Source organism: Vipera berus (genome assembly GCF_964194415.1).
Source record: "Vipera berus genome assembly, chromosome: 2".
NCBI lineage: Eukaryota > Metazoa > Chordata > Lepidosauria > Squamata > Viperidae > Vipera > Vipera berus.
Window position 1 is genome coordinate 155,598,601 of NC_138203.1, and position 22,409 is coordinate 155,621,009.

General features: G+C 37.4%; 1 protein-coding gene across 3 annotated transcripts in view; it reads left to right on the top strand.

Moving 5' to 3' along the window:
* Positions 1-22,409, top strand: part of CEP112 (centrosomal protein 112) — a gene marked incomplete at its 3' end in the record, with an annotated part of 303,692 nt that overhangs the window by 260,143 nt on the left and 21,140 nt on the right. For all 3 annotated transcript variants that reach the window (XM_081318537.1, XM_081318536.1, XM_081318538.1), the window contains one exon: positions 7,299-7,388. In XM_081318537.1, the coding sequence (XP_081174663.1) occupies positions 7,299-7,388 (90 nt within the window). The remainder of the gene's footprint in view (positions 1-7,298; positions 7,389-22,409) is intronic.

Sequence of the window (22,409 nt, forward strand, 5' to 3'; positions counted from 1 at the left end):
GCATAGTAACTTTGCTAAAGCCGTTGTGAGACAAAGGGATTTTTATGCGAATTAAGCTCTAAACATTTTACAAACACCATCATGTCAAACCAACTCAAGTTATCATAAAATATATCCTCTCCTTTTAACTAGTAACTCTAATAATTCCCAACTATAGTCAACATTTCCTTAGGTTTTTCCAATGCAGTAACACCATAGTTTTGTGAACCTTAATCTATTACTAGCAAAGTAGAAGGGAAGAAGTCTTAATAGGTGCTGTTCTAGCTCTGCTTTTGTTCTTTGGTTGTGATTTTGTTTTTGTTCCAGACAAATCAAATCTGCACTAAAGTGATGGCACATTGTAATTTTATACAATGAGGGATCTTGATTGTACAAACAAAGAGAAAGCTCTCGCCGGAGTGTGTTTCTCTAGAGAAATTAGGTTATTTGATGCCTATGTGTATAATAAGGGACGCAGTAGCCTAGCAGTTAAGATACTGGGTTTGCCAACCGGAAGGTTGGCAGTTTGAGACCCAAGTACTGTGTGATGAGTAACCAGTTCTTGCCCCAGCTCCTGCCAACCTAGCAGTTCAAAAGCATGCAAATGCAAATAGATAAATAGGTATCACTTTGGTGGGAAAGTAACAATCTTGCATGTGCCTCAGTGTATAGTCATGTCAGCCACATGACCACAGAAAATGTCTATGGACAATGCTGGCTTCCTCAGCTATGAAACAGAACTAGAACTAGAAATTCAGGTAAATGAGGGCAGATATGATATTGTTGCCATTACGGAAACATGGCTGCTGCTGCACATTGCTGGCTCATAGTCAAGTGATCATCTACTAGGACTCCAAGGTCCCTCTCACAGTTGCTGTTTTTGAGTCAGGTCTCGCCTAATCTGTACTTATATCTTTGATGTTTCCTGCCTAAATGTAAAACTTTTCTTTTCTCCACATTAAAACTCATTTTGTTGGATAGGGCCCGTTGTTCTGGTTTGTCTTTTTGAAACCTGAATTTGTCTTCTGGGGTGTTGGCTATTCCTGCCAGTTTAGTGTCATCTGCAAATTGATGAGTTCCCCTTGTATTCCCTCATCTAAGTCATTGATGAAAATATTGAAGAGTACTGGGCCTAAGACAGAGCCCTGTGGTACCCCACTGCTTACTTCTCTCCATATGGATGCAGTGCCGTTGAGGACTACTCGCTGAGTATGCTTTGTCAGCCAGCTGCAGATCCATCTGGTGGCTATGTTGTCTATTCCACCTTTTTCTAGCTTACTAAGCAGTAGATTGTAGTCTACTTTGTTGAATGCCTTACTGAAATCTAAGTATACTATGTCCACAGTGTTTCATTGGTCTACTAATTTGGTCACTTTATCAAAGAATGAAATAAGATTGGTTTGGCATGATCTGTTTTTAACAAACCCGTGCTGGGTACCAGTTATGACTTTGTTTGCTTCTAGTTGTTCGCAGATCTGTTTTTTTATTATCTTTTCCAGGGTCTTCCCAGTATTGATGTTAGACTGATTGGTCTGTAGTTTCCTGGGTCTTCCCCCCCCCTGCTTTCTTGAAGTTGGGGACCACATCAGCCCTTTTCCAATTAAGGTGCAGGTCAGTCAGGTTGCTATTACAAGACATCTTACCCTAGCAATACCAGAATTTTTCTTGACTCTTCTAGCAGTGTATACTTCATACTACTTTTGGAAACCTGTTCCATGGTATTTTTTCAGTGGTAAACATTTGGTAAAATCATTTTTGAAAGACTCAATAGGGATTCAAATTAGCTACCTAAGCCCTGAAAATAATTTATGATAGGCTCCATAGCCTAGACTTTTGAGTCATGTACTCCTAGAGTCTGTATGCCAGAAGGGAGCAACATAGCTTCTAAGTCCCTTCTGTTGCAGACCCTGGAAATCCTGTTCCCAAATTTTGTAGGCAGACACCAAAAAACAAAGGTATGCCTTTCTATTATTTTACAGGAACAAAAACCTTGAGTTCTCCTCTCCCTCCCCCCAGAATCCTGGGCTTGCCCAGTTAAATGATGTCACCATACGTTTTCTGAGCCACCTTCATGTAAAAGTTTGCATGTAACCATATGGAAGCATGTGCTGATAAAATATGAATAAATAAAACCATCTCTGATGCAGTTTATGTTTACAAAATTTTAATAAAAATTACTGTTGGATACATACCCTGAAAACAGTGCCTGCCTTATTTAATCATAGCTTCTTCTTCTTTTAAATCCTTGATAGTTGCAGGTCAAGGGATCAGCCACAAGAAAGCTGTAGGGCTGGTAACTGCAATCAGAATATGTTCTTCTATATAGAGAAAACAAAATCAGAAATCTTTGTCAGGTTGACCTTGGTGACAAAATTACTAAGATTTTTTCCCATTCAGTTTTAGGTAAAGTAATACATTTCTAAAGTACATTATGTATCTTTTCCCCTTGTGTCATTACATGAAATAAATTGCTTCTTCCATAATGCACTCACATTGTTATAGTAGACCTTATCTGATTTTTAAGTACCTTTCAAAGGATGGGATGGGATGGGACATGGGGCACCTGAATAAGAAAACAAAACATAATACTTCCTTGTTCAAAGGTCAACTATCATATAACTTTTCACAGCAAACTTCTTCATAAGTCACTTGAAAAATAATTGAAATAGCAAGCGTTCATTGCATCCCAATAGTATTTTTTTAAGTACAGAATTTAGATAATTAGTTTCATAAAATTTGAAGAGCACTGTTTTGAAGAAAGTTGACTTTTTGGCAGGTGAGCACAACTTTCTTTTGGACAGAATAAATATGGATCCCAAATGAATTTATGCAAGGTGTCTTGTTATCGTTGCCGTTTCCTGACAATATTTACCATCAAATATACCTCTCTTATATGTAGAAGAAAAGGCATCAGTGATTCAATCTCATGCAACATTTCATTTGGTAAGGAAAGGGTCAGATGCCATTTGTTTATACATTTTCATTTCTTCATCCAGCCTTTACAATGTAGCAAATACTGTATCTAGGATCTTTCTAAGGATGAGTGATAACAGAAATGAATCACCCACACAAAACAGCTGGCCTTTTGTGAAAAAAAAACATTGGTCTTAGTATTTTGCTATGTGAAAGATTGATAGTTTCATTGATACTGAGGGTCTTCACTTAGGTTGATTCTAAAACACGTGCCCAAGTAATTTTCAACAATGGGAGAGGAAAAAAATACATGGTACAATTTTAAATATTCTCATCATTATTTTCCAGCTTAGATCTGGTACTTGGTTATTGATTTGAGAGGCCACTTTGACTTGGAAGAACGTTTGCAATGAACTCTTGGCATCGGCATAGTCTTGCTATTAAAACACATTTTTATATTTTCCTACCGGATCCTCTCTCAAAAATTTGAAGTATCCATACTGTTTGCTGATTGCCAAGTGACAAATCATGTGATGACGGTATGGTACTAGGATTGGGGAGTGGAAACACTCGAGGTCTTGTCCACCCCTAGCACAGAATCTGGACCCCTAGCACAGATTATGGACCACTCAGTCTTAAAGAACCTCAAAGATGTTTAGTGAGAATAGGGAGCCGTCTGTGTGCCCAAATAAAAAGCAAGATTTCAATTAAGAAAGGGTCCTATGCGGCAGTCATAAGATCCAACATTACCGAACTGGTAATTCCTGAGTGGGATCACGTTTAGAAACTAATCATTTGAGCATCAAGTGAACTTGTTATTTTATTATAGCTCCAATTGGAAAGTTTGGTTAGTTGGCAGATTGGTGTGGGAAGGGAGAGGCCTTTGATGCTCACAGCTTTCTTCCTTTTTTCCCCCTTCATAATGTTTATCTTTCATTTGTGTCAAGAGAAGTGGTGAAAGAAAAGTATATAATAATCTAAACATTGCAAACTGATTTACTGTCAATACAGAACACTGACATTCTGCTCAATTTACAATAACATGGGCAGTTTTGTCTTCAACTGAGTATTTTAATAGCTTGCACAACAGTGCTCCTATTAATTTTTAAAACCAGAAATGTTCCAAAATTGTTGGGTTATTTTTAGGGTATATATTTATTATCATCTATTAAGAATGAGATGCCATGAGTATGCTTGGCTGATCTCACTAATTTTGCAAATTAAAATAATAAACTGTAATATATTATTTGTGCAATTTAAACCCACATTCACTGCTATTGCTTTCTACAGTTTTTTTTCTTTTGAAGCATCTGTTGTCAGTTTTCTCCTGTAGCTTCACAAAAGAGATGCAATCATCCAATTTAATGATTCTGATGATAAATCCTGATTCAGAGCAAGACCATTCTAACTAATTCTTCTAACAACCAACCCAATCCACATCATAAAAGAACAAATGGTACAATGCACCAGTATTGCACAATTGGAAATGGCATTTCAGTTTGAGTCCTAGTATGCTGGAATTGCTCTCCTTAAATAGAAGTAGTCATTATACAGTGGTCTTTGTCCTTCTGTTCTTATCAGTGAACTAGATAAATATAGGTTTCACTAGATTTTTAAATAGCAGTAGGCTTAGGCACAAGCCTAAAAAAGAGTTCAGAATACAACCGAGGGTTGCTACTTTGAAACCCATGCAAATACAGGCAGTCTTCGACCTGTGACACAATTGAGCCCAACATTTCTATTGCTTAGTGAAGCAGTCGTTAAGTGAGTTGTGCCCCATTTTGTGACCTTTCTGCAGTTGTTAAGCGAATCACTGCAGTTATGACACAGTTGTTAAGTGAATCTGGTTTCTCCATTGACTTTGCTTGTCAGAAAGTCACAAAAGGTGATCACATGACCCTGGGACACTGCATATGAGACAGTTGCCAAACAGCTTAATTTTGATCATGTGACCATGAAGATACTGCAGTGCCAGTGGTCATAAGTGTGAAAAAGAGTCATAAGTCACTGTTGGTCACTAAATGAACGGTTGTAAGTTGAGGACTATCAGTACAAGCTTTTTAAAATGTTTGGAGTTGGTTGGAGTCATTATACTTTGATATTAAGGATCAGAATATCAACCCTCATTCCTTTTTCATTCCCTTCATTTGTTTGGAATGGTAATGGCCTCACATGATAAGTTAACTTTGTCGAATGCTGTCAATCTTTTTTTTTTATTGAAAAGTTTTAAAATACATTTTATCTTTAACAATCCCCCCCTCCCCCTCCCCAGATTGAATGCTGTCAATCTTGTCTAAAAGAAAAGAGAAAAAAATTACAGAGAACTATAACCAGTGAATGCCAGCCTCCAAAGCAAAAGTTCTAGATAGGAAATCATTTTGATTCAGTAAGATTCAGTGAGACCAAATAAACCTGATAACCCTTTTTTATTTATTCCATTAATTTCAGAAATGTAGATATAGCTAATTTAATTAGATTGGGTTTGAAACGTGCAAATTGTTGCAATTAATTTTATACATGGTCTTTTCTCCATAACACAAACTATTTAGAAAGTATTATTTATCTTAGAAGTACTTGCCAGAGGGAGCCAAAAGCTCATTTTAAAAGGTTGGATTTGACGTATAGCAAGCACAGTGTACAAAATAGAAATCTATTGCATGTGATTCTTGACAGGTTTTTTCCGATTGGTAGAAGCATTTGGAATTTTGTATAACATGAAAGACATGGTGGGCACTGATTTCTGAACATTGCTGCTTTGCCATTTCTCTTACCATGCCACAAATACCTATATTTTTTTAAAAAAAATCTCAAAGCAAAAAAATGTAAAAATAAGTAAATTACTCTACTATATGAATAAAGTAGAATTAGGGTCTGAGCCTCAACACAAACATCTGAATTAATTTTTAACTTCCTGCTAATCAGCCATTATAAAAATACACGGTTTCATCAAAACCCAAACAAATGCTTTCTCTCTCCTTCTCTCCTAATTTCCTAGTCCCATTTGTTCCTCTGCCTCACTGTCATCTAAATCTTCCTCTTTTTTAAGGCACCCTCAATGCCAGCAAGCTTTTCCTTCCCTCTGCCTCCCAGCTGCCCAGGAGAACTTAAAAGCAAGAGTGTGCCTCCAGCCACTCCTACCCTTTATTTCTGGAGAATTTCTCTGAGTCTCATGGGAGCCAGAGGCATTCTGTGGAATAAAGATGGCAGACTGCATGGAGGGTTAGCTCATTACTTTGAAGTCTTCCCTCACATAAAATAAATTGCGGATAATACCAAAGTACTTTGTAGACAGAACAGAAGGTGCCTGTGGATATCATGTTGCTTTATCCCCTCACAGGCATAAGCCTGCTCACATAATACAAAATTTACATCCAAGAGTTCCCCCCCCCTTTTTTTGTATAATATAGTGAAAAAACAATTTCAAGATGAAGGGACAAGAAAAGACACAGAAAATCTTTCTCTTAGCAATCAGTTTAGGCTGTTATGTTGCAATGCATTTTTGATGGACTTCCATTATACACGCTTGTTATTTGTACAGTGCATAATAATACAGAATGGAGGAGATCTGAAGCTCACTTGTGCTATTGACTAAACGTTTTGGCATCAGAAGAAGCTGAAGCTGTACCTCAGTGTTAATAGTTTTAAGTTAACTCTTGGCATTACTTTAAAACAATTATGCAAGATCTATCACAAGTACTCCTCTTATCTTATCTGAATTGCCATTCATCCTGTAAATGATTTAAACATACACTATTCCATTATTGTCTAAGAGAGATAGAAGAGGATTCTGTTAAATATTTGTACTGTGAGTTATTTTAGTTGCTTTGAGCCAGTTTAGAAGTTTTTCACTTTACAGGTTTTGCTTTAACTGTATCGTAAGTTCCCAAATTAATCACATTGTGTATTTGCTGACCAGTCTGTTCTGCATAGTTGAATGGAAAATGGATAATAGATTCACAGTATTCACAGGTTTAAATCATATTTTCAAAATAAATGCCATTCATTGTAAACAACAATTAATCTTGGGATCTCTTGTTATAGATGCATTTCAGTTTGGCACCTAAGTTATAAAACACAGGAAGCTGTTTTATAGTCTCAGTAAATTGGTCCCACAGGCCTAATGTTGTCCTGCAAGCAATAAACATGAGCTTGCAGGAGTTTTTATATAATTTTTTCTCTGTCAACAAAGTAATATTATATGTCTTATTCTAGCCAGTACAATTATTGGCCTGCCAGGGCTGCTGTAGGAAGGAACTGGCTACTTAGTGAGAGTGGGGAGACTTATTATATGGGTAACTGTCACGAAGGAACTTAAGAAATCCATGAATGGTGCAAGCACAGTTTCTTATATTTTGTTTCCTTGTAATTCTGGCAAAACACATTGCATTTTTTTAATATTGTTTCAGGGTTTACAAAATGAGATTGAAAGTTACTGCAATCAGGTTCACTCTGCAGAAGAAAAGCTGCAACAGAAAGATCTGGACACACAGGAACAGGTATAATTCTCTTGCTGAGAGATTTCTGCTTTTTGGAGAAAGGACAATAAAAAGCACACTTGCATGCACCTATATACATGAAAATAATCTCTTACTTGATAATATAGTAATGCCCCCCTTTTTTCTTTACCTTTTCAGCTGTTGAATGAGGCACTGTATTGTAATTGAAAATACTATTTTATATTCATAAAGATAGTATAAATTATTTATTTATTTATTCATTCATTCATTCCCTGGTATTTATTTAGGCTATTAATTTATCAATCTTTTTGACAAGCTATACTTTCTGAGTGAAATTTATGAAAGGAGATTGATTTATATTTGGCGTATACAGTACTTGATTTCATATGTCCTGAGTCTCATGCTATTCATTTATTTTTAAAATAAATAATTGTGGGAACATATATTAAACTATGGGTCAGAATTACAAAGATGAGCAGCTCTAAGCCCATTTGCAGATTCACACTGTCCCTTCTTTCTTGCCTGAGAAATTCTAGTTGGGATATCTGGGGTTGCTCAAACCGTGATTAGTTCACAAATTAGAATTTTAAAATGCTTAAATGAATGAAATTATGGCCTTCTGGTTGAGATCTATCTGCCACCAGAATTGACAGTATGATGGGAAGTTCTTTTCTGCATCTCTCTGCACAGTTCTAAAATCAAAGGATTTCCCAGCCTCCTGGATTAGATGTGCATGGTGTACATATAATGCATGATGGGAAGAAAAGATTTGCTCTGTTGTAGAAGCAGCTGTTTGTATGTCTTTAGATATTAATGCAAAATGGAAATAAAAGTTTTAAACTTCTAGTACGCTCACATAGTAGTTTATATTTTCACTGATATCTCTTTTTTTCTTTTAGTCATTTTCCTGATCTTTGCTTTAGGGTAGGGTTTCCCAACCTTGGGAATTTCCAGGAATGTAGACTTCAACCCCCAGAATTCCATAGCCAACACAGCTAAGATGACCTTTGGTGAGATTTCTGGGAGTAGAAGTCAATATCCTGGAAATTCCCAAGGTTGGGAAACACTGCCTTGTGGGATTATTTAAAATCTTAATTCCTTTTATTCTTAATTATCTGTAATAATAGTTATCTCCTTTTTATAAGAAGGAATTTGTGGTGAGAGTTTATACATAGCAAACAAATTCAGGTCGTTCTCACTTAAGAATGGAATTAGGGACAAGAACTTCTATCACTAAGCAATGGAGTTGTAAAGTGCAACATGACACGATATACTGCTTAGCAACAGCACTGCTGGCACTTCCAGTTGTTAAGCAAATTGTTGTGGGTCATTTGCAAGGACTTCACATGGTTGCCATTTGAGACTTCCTACCAGCTTCCCCGTTCACTTTGCAACTGGTGGTCACATGACCATGGGTTGTTGCAATGTTGTAATTGAATTACATTACTGAGCATCTGGTTCATGGGGAAGATATGAGGTCCAGTCAAATCCATTGCTCGTCTGGCACCATCATAACTTTTAATGATCACTAATTGTATTGACTGTTTTTTAAGTGCCCTGTAAACCGCCCTGAGTCCTTCAGGAAAGGGCGGTATATAAATCTAAATAAATAAATAAATAAATAAATAAATAAATAAATAAATAAATAAATAAATAAATAAATATTGCTAAGCACAGTGATTTGTGCTTCTTAGATTGTAAGCCGCCCTGAGTCTTCGGAGAAGGGCGGGATATAAATGAGATTTTAAAAAAAATATTCATGTATTTTAGAAGGAAAAAGGTGCTGCATGAACATCAATGGGTTTCTTTCTTACCCAACCTTTAATTTTGTTGCTTGTTAAGAATACTATTGAAACATTTTAACCTGTTTCTAGAAAGGAAAAAAGTTAGCATCACTAATATACTTTATTTATTCAGTTTGTTGTTATGCCTAAATCATTTTCTCCATGCTTGTCTTAGAAGAAAATAGGGATATAGGTCAACAACTCAGAGAATTTCCTTCTACTATATAGTGGCTATTATCTCATATCCACATTTATATGCACCTTGAAGGGAAAAAAGTATATAAATATTTTAAATTCTGCATTTTCTTCTATGTTACTTTACTATAATTTATTCTAAAATGGTACTATTTATGTTTGTCTATTATTTTAATGGATTAGTACTTCAAATCCAATATTTCAGCTCTAAGTCAAATATTTAGTGTACTCAAAATAGAAAAGGAACAGTAAAATATAGAAAAGAAACTCTGCTTGAATATCTGGTACTCTCTGGTGCCCCACTTGAATTTCACATTCATGCACATGCATATTACTAGGGGAATTATTTAATGTAATTTTAATTCAATTCACAGCTAATATCTGGATTATATATGTAGCGGCATGATGTGAACATGAAATGATAGAATCCTAGGAAGGATTACATTTTTAATATTCCCATATTTTTTAAAAAAAATAATAAGTTAATAATTTCCCTTCTATAATAACAAAGTGACTGGAAAAATTAAGAACCCAATGAAGAATAACCAGTTGATACACATTTTATTTTGTGTCAGGTAATTAATATTTATACTTTAAAAGTAGTATTCATAGAAAGGCTAAAAGGTACAGTATCAGTCCAAGTCCATCTAGGCAGATTTGTTTTGGTTTTTTTGCATTTAATTTGAATGAATAAAGAATGTATTTTAGAACTAATATTTTGGACAAGAAAATATTTGTATAACAAACAGTGAACTATTAGGGGGTGAATAAGTAAAGTCATGCTATGCTTCTTTGTGAAGTTTTATGTCTACCATGTCAGCTTGAAGTGTATACATGCTCTACACAGTTAAAGCTTTGAATCCAAATTTGCATTCATGTATTCAGACATGCAATCATATAGAAGACACTCTCTCCATAATTCCAGATCCAGTCAAAACTCCCATCTTAACAGGATCAACTGATTTATTAATCCTTGCTCAACCCATCACTACCACTAGGCAACTGTCTAGCACTCCTGATTCATATTGAATAGAGATACATTAGTGTTACCATGTCCCAAACTTGTAGATCAGGGGTGTCAAACTGCCGGCCCGTGGGCCAGACGCATCACATGGAAGCCACACCCACCTCATTCCCGGCAATGGTAAAACTGTCCTCATACGTTGCGAGACATCATGTGACGTCACGAGTTTGACATGTCTGTTGTAGATAGCAGTAGGAGAAGGAAAGGAACAGAATTCATTGAAATAAATAAGTTGAACAGGAATTACCCATAGCTATTTTTTGTAGCAAGCCTGCAGCTAGAAACAGAGTTATTGCAATGCAATGCTGCCTTTTTACTTCTCAGGCCATAGAGCTGTCCCATCAAGTTTTCATGCTTAAGGGACCAGATGCTGCTGAACAATCCAAGAGGAAGAACAAATGTGACCAAATCTGTTTCAGTTTTGTATCCAAACCTGAAACCAGATTCAAATGGGCCAACACAAGCAGCTTCCTCCAAATGCAACCGTAGCTAACGAGCCATTTCCCAAGAAAGAGATGTCTGTAATTGGGTAGTTACTTTGTAAAATCCTTCAGGGACAGCTTCCTCATGCAAAGTCAAATTACACCATTTATTCCATAATGAGGCATCAATTACTACCTAGAAAATCCATCTCTATCACACTATATGTTTGCCATCTATGAAATAGAATGTTGTAGCTTAAAAAAAAGGCCCCATGTAGAAAAAAGTGACTTAGTAATGCATTTACCCAAATATTCACTTTTACTGATACAGGTAGTCCTTGACTTATGACCACAATTGGGACCGTAATTTTGGTTGCAAGTTGTTGGCAGTTGTAGGTTGAGGCACAATGTGACCAGACTCAGTTTTATGATGTTTATTAAATGAGTTACTATGGTATTCAGTAAACTATGTGGTCATAAGTATGAAAGCGTTTTATCCAATGGAAGTTTTATGCTGGAAAACTGCAAACAGTATTGCAGAATGTGATCACATGACCACAGGTTGTAAATGTGCACAAGGTGGCAAGTGCCCAAAATGCAGTTATATGACTGTGGGAATGGTGTGGCAGTCATAACTTTGAGAACAAGTCATCAGTAACTTTTTTCCACATCCATCATAACTTTGAACAGTCATTAAGTGATTGGTGGTACGTTGAGGACTATCTGTTCTGTATCTCTTTTTTCCAAGTCTGATTAGGGCGAGGAGAATTAACAGAATGTTTTGCATGCTTTTATCTGAAGCAATTAATTATTTAGTGTAATTATTCTGCACAGTAAAATGTGAATGGGCCACCTCAAAATGCTAGCTCCCTTTCATTTTTGATCCTTATCCATGCTAGCTACAAATACATCTGCAGAAACCAGTAATGGTAATTACAAAAAAAACCTATTTGGGACTTTTCCCTACTTCTATAAGATACTATAGTATTGAGACCACATTTTAGAAAGGTTCAAAAATTGCTTTGGCATAGTTACAAAAGGCAGTTTCATGGGCTTTTACAAGTCTGCATCAAGTAAAAAAAAAGCTTATTTAAATGCTTGCTGTTTTTCATTAAAAGGAAAGTCTTGTGTTTTGATTCTATAACAACAAACAAATGAATGAGACATGAAAAAAGCTGTGGTTTTAATTAAAAGCACAAGACTGTTTCTTATTATTTCTTATTGGGTGGTATCTTAGTTCTCCATGTTTGCCTTGTTTTTAGATGAGAACTGTCTCTAAGTTTATGCTCATATCTAACATTCACTAGAGAGCATGCTACTTTGCAGCCATGTCCAATGAAGTCCTGATGTGTGCATTCTTGATAGCAGTGGTGCAGCTACAATGTTAGTGTAGGAGGAAAGAGTTAATTCAGGTTCAGTCTAGTTCAGACTGCTTATCTAGAGACTGAATGGGGATTTTAGATAGGAATCCTGCTTAGCCCTACTGAATAACATTTTATACTAAAGCACAGATTTTCTTTACATGACCTGCATATTTAAGTCACTGAATTATAGCTTTTCACCACCACTTTTTAAACCTGGAACCTGCAGATCATCCTAATTTTTAATTTGTAAGGAGTCAATAATAGTAACAAAAAACTGGGTCCAGATGAAGTTATCATCTTTTCAAACTCAGTCTTAGCTTGGAATGATTTTATGGCTATGATCTCAAGAATTATTTGATTTTGCATTACTCTTGATAATTCATTCAGAAACAGACTCACATGGAATCAAAGAACAGTGAAGTTCTCTGTAGTAAAAATGGAATAGTTCATTTCTATCCCAGTTTTGCCTGATTAGAGATGCATAGTAGAGTAAATCATGGATTACTCTACTAATAGCTACATGGAAGTCACTTGAAATCTTTGTAGAAAAAATAAAGTTTTCCTGGTGAAAAGCAAGAAATATTTAGTTTCAGGGTGAAACAATTTAAAACAAACACTTCCCTCAACTGAAATTAAAACAATCTCTATCTAGAAATTAGAAATACTTGTTCGAGGCAAGCTCCACAGAGATTAGTTAGGGGCAGGTTTTAGTGAAAAAAAGTCCAGCTTGAATATATGCACATCCTTTTATAGCTTCTTTTCAAGTTGTCTCAGGACATTTCATTGAGAACAATAAGCCAAGTTCTCTTATCATTAAGAAAAGGAGAACTAAGCCCACAAGAGAATCACTCATCCTTTGGGAATATTATTGAGAAAGGAGGGATACATTTCAGTAACATTTTCTAAGCTTTTAATACTACTTTTGAAATAAATAAACTAAAAAGCAAGAAAAGTCTACATTTCTGAGATTATCTAGAAATAAAATTCATTAAATTAAACTCTATTAATTCATTAAATTAACATTCACTGATGATGTTACCTGGTTCAGTAATCAGACTTCTGCAAACAAAACAACCAAGCTCAGAGAGCACCAAGACCCAACATTAATTAAAAAGATGACATTCCTATTTCATTCCAAAGTGCAAAATGAAAACAGAAATCTTAATTGCAAGAGAACAATGATTCAATGGGACATTTAGTTTGCCAGTTGAGTGTTTATTATTCCAGCTTGCTCAAGCTGATTTTTTTAAATAAATGTTGGATGTTTACAGTGTTCAGCTTAACTTTTTTGTTTTTTTGCCAGTTAAATAAATTTGTTCTAAGATAGCTATGATGCATCATTTGAAAATTTTGCTTGCTAAACAACTTACATTACAATATCTTAAAACTCAAAGAAAATTTAATTATCTGCAGTTTATGGACAGAAACAAACCCTTTAGAACTAATATAAAATATACTGTTGATTTCTAATCTTGGGAGTTTAAATACTAGATATCAAATGTCATGAAAAATATATTTTCTTGATTCATAGAGATGCCTTGCTGATAATCAGCATTCTTAAACATTCTTGGTTGTATCAAAATCATTTAATTTCTCTGTCCTGCTATAATATCTCACAGCATTACAGCTGTTCCAATGATCTTCAGGAACAACTATGCTTATGTGTGGATGGTTTGGGGGTGGCGGTAGGGAGAGGAAAGCGGAAACATAATAAGGGAAGTGTGATTATTCTCTATATTGGCCATATTATCTTAGATTTTTAGATTGTGATTGAATCATTCCCATAGGCACCTTTAGAGTGATTAGCTACTCATTAGTTGCTGATATTGTTTAATTAGTTTGCAGAGGTAGACAAATTGCCTAAGATTATTTTGATGAATAATGGTTTGGATATAATTATTTTTTAAGTAGACAGCATTGTTTAAATGAATTATTTAAATTTATATAAGATAACATTCCCCTTCATGGATTACTGCCTTGTTGTGACGAAGGGGCTTGCGTAATTCAATGAAGCTATGAGCTATGCCGTGCAGGGCCACCCAAGACAGACAGGTCATAGCAGAGAGTTCTGACAAAACGTGATCCACTGGAGAAGGAAATGGCAACCCACTCCAGTATCTTTGCCATGAAAACCCCATGGACAGTACCAAAAGGAAAAAAGATATGATGCTGGAAGATGAGCCCCTCAGGTTGGAAGGCGTCCAATATGCTACTGGGGAAGAGCAGAGGGCTAGTACTAGTAGTGCCAGAAAGAATGAAGCAACTGGGCCAAAGCCGAAAGGACGCTTAGCTGTGGATCTGGTGGTGAAAGGAAAGTCCGATGCTGTAAAGATTTTTTTCTCCATAGGAACCTGGAATGTAAGATCCATGAATCAAGAAAAACTGGACGTGGTCAAACAAGAGATGACAAGACTGAACATCGATATATTAGGAATCAGTGAACTAAAATGGACAGGAATGGGTAAATTTAATTCAGATGCCCATCAGGTATACTACTGCGGGCAAGAATCCCTCAGAAGAAATGGAGTAGCCTTCATAGTCAATAAAAGAGTAGGAAAAGCAATACTGGAATACAATCCCTAAAATGACCGAATGATCTCAGTTCGAATCCAAGGCAAACCATTCAATATCACAGTACTCCAAGTCTATGCCCCAACCACCGGTGCTGAAGAGGATGAAATTGACCAGTTCTATGAAGCCCTACAGCACCTTATAGAACTAACACCCAAAAATGATGTCCTTATCATCATGGGGGATTGGAATGCTAAAGTAGGAAGCCAAAAGATAACTGGAATAACAGGCAACTTTGGCCTTGGAATACAAAATAAAGCAGGGCACAGGCTGAAAGAATTTTGTCAAGAGAATACGATGGTCATAGCAAACACTGTTTTCCAACAACCCAAGAGACGGCTCTACACATGGACATCACCAGACAGTCAACACAGAAATCAGATTGACTATGTGCTCTGCAGCCAAAGATGGAGAAGCTCTATATGTCAGTAAAAACAAGACCAGGAGCTGACTGTGGCTCGGACCAGGAGCTTCTCGTTCCAAAATTTAGGCTTAAACTGAAGAAAGTAGGGAAAAGCACTAGGCCACTCAGGTGTGAACTAAATCATATTCCTAATGAATATACAGTAGAGGTGACAAATAGATTTAAGGAATTAGATCTGATAGACAGCCTGCCTGAAGAACTATGGACAGAGGTTCACAACATTGTACAAGAGGTAGCAACCAAAACCATCCCAAAGAAAAAGAAATGCAAGAAAGCAAAATGGCTGTCTGAGGAAGCTTTGCAAATAGCTGAGGAAAAGACGGAAGCGAAAGGCAAGGGGGAAAAAGAAAGATACGCCCAATTGAATGCAGAATTCCAGAGAATAGCTAGAAGAGATAAGAATGCCTTCTTAAATGAACAGTGCAAAGAAATAGAAGAAAACAATAGAATAGGGAGGACTAGAGATCTCTTCAAGAAAATTGGAGAGATGAAGGGAATGTTTCATGCAAAAATGGGCATGATAAAGGATCAAAATGGCAGGGACCTAACAGAGGCAGAAGAGATTAAGAAGAGGTGGCAAAATTACACAGAAAAACTATACAAAACGAGCTTAATGTCCCTGATAACCACGATGAGGTGGTGACTGACCTTGAGCCAGACATCCTAGAATGTGAAGTGAAATGGGCCTTAGGAAAGCTGAGCAACAACAAAGCTAGTGGAGGTGACAGTATTCCAGCTGAGCTATTCAAAATCTTAAAAGACGATGCAGTAAAAGTGCTACACTCAATTTGCCAGCAAATTTGGAAAACTCAACAGTGGCCACAGGATTGGAAAAGATCAGTTTACATTCCAATTCCAAAGAAAGGCAGTGCCAAAGAATGTTCAAACTATCGCACCATTGTACTCATTTCTCATGCTAGTAAAGTTGTGCTGAAAATCCTACAAGCTAGACTCCAGCAGTATGTTGATCGAGAACTACCAGAAGTACAGGCAGGATTTCAAAGAGGCAGAGGAACTAGAGATCAAATTGCCAACATACGCTGGATCATGGAGAAAGCTAGGGAGTTCCAGAAAAACATCTACTTCTGCTTCATTGACTATGCTAAAGCCTTTGATTGTGTGGATCACAACAAACTGTGGCAAGTTCTTAAAGAGATGGGAATACCAGACCATTTTATTTGTCTCTTGAGAAACCTATGTGCGGGTCAAGAAGCAACAGTGAGAACGAGACACGGAACCACAGATTGGTTCAAAATTGGGAAAGGAGTCCGGCAAGGCTGTATACTGTCACCCTGCCTGTTTAACTTATATGCAGCACATCATGAGAAAGGGAGGGCTAGATGAATCAAAAGTTGGAATTAAGATTGCCGTGAGAAATATCAACAACCTCAGATATGCAGATGATACCACTGTAATGGCAGAAAGTGAAGAGGAACTAAAGAGCCTCTTGTTGTGAGTGAAGAAGGAGAGTGCAAAAGTTGGGTTGAAACTAAACATTAAGAAAACCAAGATCATGGCATCCGGCCCTCTCAATTCCTGGCAAATAGATGGGGAAGAAATGGAGGTAGTGACTGTAGCCAAGCAATTAAAAGACGCTTGCTCCTGGGGAGGAAAGCCATGGCAAATCTAGACAGCACAGTAAAAAGCAGAGACATCACCCTGTCAACAGAAGTGCATATAGTCAAGGCTATGGTCTTCCCAGTTGCAATGTATGGCAGTGAAAGTTGGAGCATAAGAAAGGCTGAGTGACAAAGAATTGAGGCCTTTGAACTATGGTGCTGGAGAAGACTCCTGCGAGTCTCTTGGACTGCCAGGTGATCAAACCGGTCAGTCCTAGAGGAGATCAACCCTGACTGCTCTTTAGAAAGCCAGATCCTGAAGGTGAAACTCAAATACTTTGGCCACCTAATGAGAAGGAAGGACTCACTGGAGAAGACTCTAATGCTGGGAAATGTTGAGGGCAAGAGAAGAAGGGGACGACAGAGAATGAGGTGGCTGGATGGAGTCACTGAAGCAGTAGGTGTGAGCCTAAATGGACTCCAGAAGATGGTTGAGGACAGGAAGGCCTGGAGGAATGTTGTCCATGGGGTCGCAATGGGTCACACACGACTTCACAACTAACAACAACAACAACAAAGATAACATAACAATTTGTATAAAATAAACCCACATATTTGTGAAAAGGTTCTTATAAAATATCCATTGATTCATGAGTCACAATATATACCGTATTTTTCGGACCATAAGACGCACCGGACCATAAGACGCACCCAGTTTTTAGAGCAGGAAAACAAGAAAAAAATTCTTTCTCCTTCTCTCTCTCTCCCTCTCTCTCTCTCTCTCTCTTTCTCTCCCTCCCTCTCCCATTGTCCCTTCCTTCCTTCCTTCCTTCCTTCCTTCCTTCCTTTCTTCCCTCCCTCTTTGTCCTTCCCTCTCTGCATTAGAGCAGTACCCGCAGAGGCGGCCCTGCAGCCCGGCTTTCTCTTGCAGAAAGCAAGCTGAAACGGAGTGAGGGAGATTGCCAGAAATGCGAATCGGCCGATCTCACGCTCCTGCAAACTCCCTCGCTCGGTTTCAGCTTCCCTTGCTACAAGAGAAAGCAGGCTGAAACGAGGCAGATTGCAGCAGTGCGAGATCAGCCGATTCGCATTCCTGGCAATCTCCCTCACTCCGTTTCAGCCTGCTTTCTCTTGTAGCAAGGGAAGCTGAAACCGAGCGAGGGAGAGTGCAGGAGCGTGAGATCGGCGTTTCTCAGCACGTGCCGATTCGTGCTGCTGACAATCTCCCTTGCTTTCCACTTCCGGAGGTTGGGGCTGGCCATATGGATCACCTTCGGACCATAAGACGCACCCTCGTTTTCCCCCCCACTTTTGGGAAAAAAAGTGCGTCTTATGGTCCGAAAAATACGGTAACAATAGGCATTCATATTTAGCATAGGATCGATCAGAATAGAGCTGGAAGGGATCTTGAAGATCTTCTAGTCCAACCCCCTGCTCAAGCACGAGATCCTATACACATTCATATAGGTGGCTATCCAGTCTTTTCTTAAAAACCAGTGATGAAGCACCCACAACTTCTGAAGGCAAGCTGTTCCACTGGTTAATTGTCCTCACTATTAGGAAGTTTCAGGTTACTTCTCTCCTTGATTAATTTCCATCCATTGTTTCTTGTGTTGCCTTCTGATGCTTTCAGTTTTTATTTTTAAAATCCAGTACCTAGAAGGAATGTAGACTTGAAATGTGTCCATGTTAAAGGTCAACTGAATATTAACAACCAAAATTAAGAACTAATTTTAGTCCCTATGAAAAAAGCAATCCCATTCTAGTTCTAACTATAAGACTTCAACAACAACAAAAAGATTTTGTTTTCTGTTTGGAAAAACGGAATCTCACGCACAACAGCTTCCGTTATCTCTAGCTAATATGGGGTTACCAAGAATCATAATTTGAAATGCAAAAGATAGAATTTTAAACTATGACTCTGGAGGTAGGCTTTGAAAGTATATTTTCTTGCCAATTGCCCTTGGCAATCTTTGCTTCTTAGGTACTCAGAAATATTCAGAATCACATATTTTGACATTTGGAAAGAGAATAATGATCTGGTACCATTCAATCAAAATACTTATATAATTATGTTTTTGTTACATTAGCAATGCTGTCATCTTCAATCATCTAAGCTGAAGAATTTGATCATTGATCTCCAAGTTTGCTGTATATTGAAAAATATTGCCAGCACAAAATAATCACACTATTGCACTCAGTTGCTATTCCACTGAATTGCTAAGAGGACCCATTTTTCTATTTGTCTTGAACTGTAACAATGTAGAGCTTTAAATCTACTTACTCACCTGAAAGCCTCAATCCTCTTTGCATCTTCAGGTAGAAAACATCAGGTTTTGCAAAGGTCACTTTAGCCAATTGGTTACTACCATGAATTCAACCAAAAATGTTTAGATTAACTTAAAAATATCTGTCTTCCTTGTACCCATTTCCCGAATTGTTTCTTTTGTACTAGAGATGTTAGGTTCTGAATAGAGATTCTTTTCATGGCATTTAGACAGTCATAGGTGAGACTATTGTAGCTTGTATAACTTTCTTAAATCCTTTAAAAAGCTGCAAATGTTCCTAGTATTCCTTTCAGCAAGGCTATTCCAACATGTCATACAGAGAAAGAGAGGCAAAGATTCTTGTTCTAGTTCAGGCATGTCAAACTGCCGGCCCATGGGCTGGATGTGTCACGCCGAAAACGCGCCCCCCATTGCTGGCAATGGGGGAAAAGTCACGATACATCACGCAATGTCATGTGACATTGCGAGTTTGACATGCCTGTTTAGTTAACTGGCTGTTAAACCACTACCAGAAGGCTTCATTAGGATAGGGAGGTTCTCAGCAATGTTTAACATACAAACTAAAGCCTATTCCCATCTGGATAAAAGGAGATCTGTTTTAGATGTAGTTCATAGTTATTACTCCAGATTATAACTATGAAAAAACATTTGATCAAGGACAAGACAGAATGTATTTTATTACTTCCCATCCTTTTTTAGCTGGACAGTTACTTTCACGTAGAAACATGGGATTATGCTTTAGCTTCATAAAAATGCAATGTAATGTTATTTATTGCAACAAATAACATTTGCACCAAACCTTTGCACCTTAATGATCAAATTAAGTTGTACTAAAACTGACGTGTTTTTACCGGATGAAGTTCAAGTGATGACACTATTTCATATATGTTCTCCCAATAATTCTTAAAACAAACTTATAAGACCAATACGTAAATGGAAGCAAGCTGAGTTTAAAAGAAAATAGAGGCTCACTTAGCGGGTTTCTAGCAGTGATTACTATTTGCCAGCACAGCTTTAAATACTATACGTGAACATAATAGAATAGTGAAACATGAGAAAATAGTGAAGACTGTGCTAATTTTGCTAGAGCTTTTTTTTTCCTTTTATTGAGAACAGAAGAATGACTGTTATTAGGAAAAGACACCAAGGTTATGAACAAAAAGAAGAGCCAAGTAAGGAAGGTCTTGGGTACAAAGAACTTGACATTGAAGCATTTCTGTCTTAGAAATGTACAAAGGTGAACACATAGCTGCAATGGCAGAGACAAGAATGTTGAAATCATATGAGCAGCTAGAAAGGAAGTGGAAAGGAGGATAAGAGGATAAGAGAGATAGAAACGGCAGGTAAACAAAGTCGAAAGGCACCAAAATAACCTTGGTTCGGGAAGAGTGAATATTTGATAAGAATATGAAATGATTATGTCAATCTTCCAAACAGTTATGAAACATTCTACAATTTTAGTTATTTATATTATCCCCATAATGGAATGACACACTGAAAATGAACTTTTCTTTTTACAGCGCTCAGTAAATCATCTCTGAGTGTCTGATAGCATAAAACAATTGGAAGGATTTGGCTCTTTTCAGATGACAGAAATGCTTCTAACGGTTTAGGGTTGGGGCTGCCAGATTCAGAGCTATTTAGCAAGGCTAATATTTGATAAGTACAACATAAAAATGCAAAAAAAATACTATTAGATGAAATGGCTTAAAGCCATCTCTTTCCTGATAGCTCTTTATTCACATAGTACTTTAGTTAATGCTGACTTTCTTAATCCTTGGCACAAATACCCAAAGCCTTGTGCGTCTAACTTAGAGAGCAAGTAAAACTTTTCTGCTACTATTATTACGAATTGGGTATATGATTTGCATAGTGATTACCTGTGTTTTAAGATCAGTTCATTACCAAAACATATCTAAAGTAGCAGGGTGCTGAGTAGGTGATCAGAAAAAGCAGGAACCTTTTTTCCATATATCACTAAAATAAACCCTGCAATGCAGGCTGCAAATAGCATGCTAGTCCTTGGTTAGCCATTTCATAAACAGACAAGATGCCACTATTGTGGCTATTTCCAGACTAAATGAGTTTTTTTTATTGCTGAAGAACCATGAAACAGAGTCAGAACAGGAGAAAGAAAGAAAAAAAGGTTTCTGTCTTGCTACAATGCATAAGAGGCAGTTCAAATTTAACTTAGGAAGCTGGAGGCTAAAACATATGAAGAACAGTTGCAGGAATTAGGGACGCTGAACTTGTCGATCGGAAGGTCGGCAGTTTGGCGGGTCGAATCCCGAGTGCCGCGTAGCAGAGTGAGCGCCTGTTACTCGTCCCAGCTTCTGCCCACCTAGCAGTTCGAAAGCACGTAAAAATGCAAGTAGAAAAATAGGGACCACTACGTTGGGAAGGTAACAGCATTCCTTGCGCCTTTGGCGTCTAGTCATGCCGGCCACATGACCACGGAGACGTCCTCGGACAAGCGCTGGCTCTTCGGCTATGAAACGGAGATGAGCACCGGCCCCTAGAGTCGGAAACGACTAGCACGCATGTACGGGGGAACCTTTACCTTTACCTTTAGTCTAATGAAAAGAAGGGCTAAGAGTGATATAATAGCAGTCTCCCAATATTTAAGGGACTGCCACAAAGAAGAAGGGGGTTGATCTATTGTTCAAAGCACCTGAAGGCAGAACATGGAGCAACGGAGGGAAACTAATCATGGAGAGGACCAACCTAGAACTAAGGAAAAAATCCTGATAGCAAGAACAATTAACCAGTGGAAGGGCTTGCTTTCAGCACTTGTGGGTGCTCCAACACTGGAAGATTTTCAGAATAGACGGATAGCTGCTTGTCTGAAATGATATAAGGTCTACTTAAGCAGGGGGTTGGACTAGATGACTTCCAAGATCCCTTCCAACTCCATTGTTCTCCATATTTAGAGCAACATTGGTTTAAGTTATAGACTTCATTAGTCAATTATCGACTGAACAGCTTTTCCCCCCTTAATCATATAGTTGGGATTAGGTGTTGCTTGTTTTTGTCTTTGGAAAGATAACAACTGTACTTTCTGGTACATTTATTTTATGTTGAGAATTAAGATACCACATTATAATAAAATGGAGAAGAAAGGTAATGAATGGTCAGAAACTTACAAAATATCCCTGCTGCTATTAGGTTAACTGATTGAAGTAACACGGGGTTGAAATCCTCGGTCTAAAGCAGTAGTTAGTTAAGCATGTGACATATGTCTGAAGCAGCACTGTAGTTTTTGTACAAAAAAAACTTTGCTGTCAATTACAGCTTAAGTGTAATGGTGGCTCTGTATGTTACTGCAATAGTTTCTTTTGCAGGTCTGCAAACAATAGAAAAGGCAGTTGTGTATACTTTGCACGAAAGTGTTGCTAATGCTTTTATGGTTGTTCACATTGTAAATGCGTA